The sequence below is a fragment of the Monopterus albus genome, unplaced genomic scaffold (genome assembly GCF_001952655.1).
Source record: "Monopterus albus unplaced genomic scaffold, M_albus_1.0 scaffold1250.1, whole genome shotgun sequence".
In the NCBI taxonomy this organism is placed as follows: domain Eukaryota; kingdom Metazoa; phylum Chordata; class Actinopteri; order Synbranchiformes; family Synbranchidae; genus Monopterus; species Monopterus albus.
Window position 1 is genome coordinate 99 of NW_018129128.1, and position 4,228 is coordinate 4,326.

The following is a 4,228-nucleotide window of genomic DNA, read 5'->3' on the forward strand; positions in this document are numbered from 1 at the left end:
AGTATCAAAGATCTAAGCTTTTAGACAGGTGATCTAAAATTTGTCTAAAAACATGTATGGAAGTTTGATATTCAAACTAAAGTAAAAATTGTCTCTTCCAATCAATCATACAGTCTTGGTTCCTTTGAGTGGAGAATGAGAAAAGAGAATTTTTCTCCTCAAGTGTTGATCTAAGTCACTGCAAATGACTGATTTATCTCAGTAATTATGTGCATATCTGACAAATGACCTTAGTTAGATTCCTTAGACTTAGCAAACTTAGCAAATAAGCAGTTTACTGTATCTGTTCCACATGATGATGGTCAGTCCTGAGCCAAATGCTGAACATATATAGACCCCACTGTTTGGTGCATACTGCCAAGATGAAGAGCTTTTATTCTCTTCATGTATCTCTCACCATGTCAGTCTTGACACTATAGGAGGCAGTGAACATGTGATCCTTCCTCAGTAGGACAAACAGCACAGAGTCACTTCAGGTTGACCAATCAAACAGAGTCCTGTCTCTGTAGGGTGGAGAAAGTATCGAGATACTTTTCATTCAACACAAGACTTTGAACATGATGACAGCTCTAAAGTTTGTCTTCTCTGTGACATGTTTGTTTGTGGGGAACATGGGTGAGTTGTGTTTTTGTGGATCCTGTTTCTGTATTTTGATTTATAGCAACTCTTTGTGCAAATACTTCTGTTTTTTTTATTGATTGATTATGTTAAATTCTGTCACAATTGATTATTTGTGCATTTGCTTTTATTTTCATTTCACTTCAGCTCAGAAGACTGATGTGAACACCTCTCTATCTGTTCACCAAACCAAAGGTTTTGTATCAGTGAATGTTGGTGACAATGTGACTTTACAGTGTTTCTATGAAGGTGATGATTCAACATCGTATTTTTGGTTTAAACAAACTCTGGGACAAAATCCAAGGCTCATTGCTACCAACTATGTGCATGACAGAAAAATCACATTTTATGAGGAATTCAAAGACAACCCACGCTTCACTCTGGATACTGGAAATGGCAAAAATCACCTGACAATGAAAGATGTGCAAATTTCAGACACAGCTACTTATTACTGCAGAAATAGATATTCACACATGTTTGAGTTTGCCGAGGGCACTACTGTCATTGTAGGAAACAGGACCAAACTGGACTGTGAGGGTGAGTAACTTTCTTACAAAGGTTAAATACAGTACTTACAAACTGATGGTGTCCACAGAAAACACAGTGAAAGATCTGTTTCCAATGTCTGTGTCTTTCTGTGGATTTTACATGAACAAACATACAGTCATTGGCAATGCAACAGACTGAAGTGCTCAAGTTAAAACAGTTGGTCAGTAGAACATCTTTAAATGTTTTTTTATACATACAAATACAGTATATAGAATATTATCACAGTACAGTACCATAAAAACAGCACAAACAAGAAACATTATTTTATTCCCATCCCTTTTGAAAGGTGATGGTGAATCTGATTAAGTGGATTTTAACACTAATCGTATGATCTACTCATATACATCATCTTTCCACGAATGTTAACAGGAAAAGGAATGTGAACATTAACCATGTCTGAAGCCACCAGATTAAAACACAGTGTAATGCTATCGATTTCTCTTGAAGAGGAGTCTGATGGAATGACAAGCCTGACGACTGTGATCCTGGGTGGTCTGACTGTCGTCTTCATGATGGCCACCACTGGTCTGGTGGTTAAAATCACACAACTTCAGAAAGGTACAGCTGCTGGATAAGTGTTTTACACATTGCACTGTATGTTGCATCAAGCAGAGACAAACAAATCCACAGTTCAATATTTGGTCATTTGTACTGAAACTTTTTATCTTTTGTTATTTAGCTGCAAAGAGAGAACTGCATCCTGACAGAAACAAGGTGAATAATTTTATTTTAATTAACCCTCACTAAACATTGAACAGTAATCTTTAACTGCCGAAACACAACTGAAAGAAAGAACACTAATTGCTTAGAAGTCCAGATCCATCAGTAAATGTAAATACATTTTGTTTTCTACCATTTTAGCTTCTAGGAAACATACAACCTCTACTTTGTTGCTTTTACTCATGTAGTTTAAAGATGTATAAGGCTTTTGTATAATAAAAGCATTTGTTTGTGATGAGATGATTTGCTGATGTTTATATAAGGGCCATGCTGCAAGGCTTTACTGGTTGAAACTAACACTGGGACAGAAACCAAGGTTCATCTCTACTTTCTAAAGGTATGTAAGGAATGGTAGTTTTTATGATGAATACAAAAACAATCCACACTTCACTCTGGATAGTGGAAATAGTAAAAATTACTTGAAGGTGAAAGATTTGCACGTTTCAGACTCAGCTACTTACTACTGTTCTAGTAGATATATATTTATTTTTGAGTTTGCTGAGGGCACTACTGTCAGTGTAGAGGGTTCAGGTGTGAGTGTCCAAGCTGTGGTCCATCAGTCGGCATCTGAGACCATCCAGCCAGGAGGCTCTGTGACTCTGAACTGTACAGTCCACACTGGGACCTGTGATGGAGAACACAGGGTTTACTGGTTCAGAGACTCTGAACAGTCTCATCCAGGACTCATTTACACCCATGGAGGCAGCAGTGATCAGTGTGAGAGGAAACCTGAGACACAAACACACTCCTGTGTCTACAACCCGCCGATGAAGAGCCTGAATCTTTCTCATGCTGGGACCTACTACTGTGCTGTTGCCTGCTGTGGACACATACTGTTTGGTAACAGGACCAAACTGGACTTTGGGGGTGAGTAACTTTATAAACATAGTTCTTGCAGTAGAAAACTAGTCATCATTATTCCAAACTCAGATTTCTGGAAACTGTCTGAAAGCCTTGTTTCTGATGTATGCTCTTGGCAGAGGATGTTCAGATGAGGTATTTCTGGTGTGGAGCTTTGGCATTCACCACCATCCTCAGTGTTGTACTGGCTTTCTCAGTGTGTATGATCAGCAATAGAAACAGTTGTCATATTCCAGGTAAATGGAGCTTTTTATATGTGACTGCTTGTATTCACTGAAAATGGCTGAAGAAGAAAATAACTTCCTGTGTTTCACAGAGTCTCAACCAAGACCTCCTGTATGCACCACAGCAAATGCACAGGTGAGTAATAACAAGTTAAATTAATTGTTGAATTACTATTTACTTTTTATCTGAATGATTCAAATACTTTGGTGCCCAGTGTTGTAATTTCTGTCAAGAATAATATCATTACATACTGATTTGATTGTTATTATCAATATATATATATCTGATTTGTTACCTTACAAACACAGAGAAAACCTCTGTTTCACTGCTTCAAGTGTGAACCTGACCAACAGCTCAAGGAAAATGAGGGATCCAACCTGGAGTGAATGTGTGTACTACAGTGTAAAGCAGTAGAACTGGACATGTCACATTTCTACTTTGAGTGAGACACGACTTTCAGAGAGTTTTTGTTCTAAGGTGTAAAATAGGTTTAGACTTTGCTTGAAATACATGTTTTTATAGCTTCTTTGTGGTCTGGAGCTAAAGTGACTTTTTCTATGTCTTGGTGTAATATCTTGCATATTTTTGATATTCGTTTTTTGTATATGTGGTCTGAAGCAGGATTCTCCATAATATTACTTTGATTTTTTCAAATAAAGCATGTATCCAAAATTATCAGGCCATTTAATACATATAAATAATTTTTTTTTGTCAAGAGTATATTAAGAGGGTCTGATTAATTGGTTCTAAAGTGACTCATGTGTTTGTAGGATCAAGATCATCTTATATCATCATCATCAACTTTTATATAGCACATTTAACACAGCCAGAGCTGACCAAAGTGCTTAACACAATATTCACAAAACCCATTAAAACAAAATAAAACAAGCAACAATAAAACATCACACTTAAAACAACCACCCATCATAAAACAAAGACTCAACAAGACAGTGGCTCATACTGATTCGAACGCCAAACGGTACAGATGAGTCTTCAACTAAGTTTAAAAAGTGAACAATGAGGGGGCCTGCCTAATGTACAGGGGCAATGCATTCCACAACTTAGGAGCCCCCACAGAGAAGGCTCTGTCCCCCCTAAGTCTCCACCTAGCCCTCGGTGTCTCCAAGAGCAGCTGATCAGCTGATCTGAGGCACCGAGAGGGGCTATAGGGATGCAGCAATTCTGTAAGATAAAGGGGGGCCAAACCATTTAGTGTTAGGGAAACGCCCGACACAAGGGTGAGCGAGCGGAGAAA

General features: G+C 38.0%; 1 protein-coding gene across 1 annotated transcript; it reads left to right on the forward strand.

Moving 5' to 3' along the window:
- Window positions 1-560: 560 nt before the first annotated feature.
- Window positions 561-3,108, forward strand: LOC109953762 (uncharacterized; the record flags this gene model as incomplete). The annotated part of the gene is made up of 5 exons (XM_020589226.1): window positions 561-615; window positions 766-1,046; window positions 2,328-2,754; window positions 2,868-2,984; window positions 3,065-3,108. Coding segments are annotated over exons 1-5 (924 nt in total), but the record flags the coding sequence as incomplete, so codon positions are not given.
- Window positions 3,109-4,228: the final 1,120 nt, after the last annotated feature.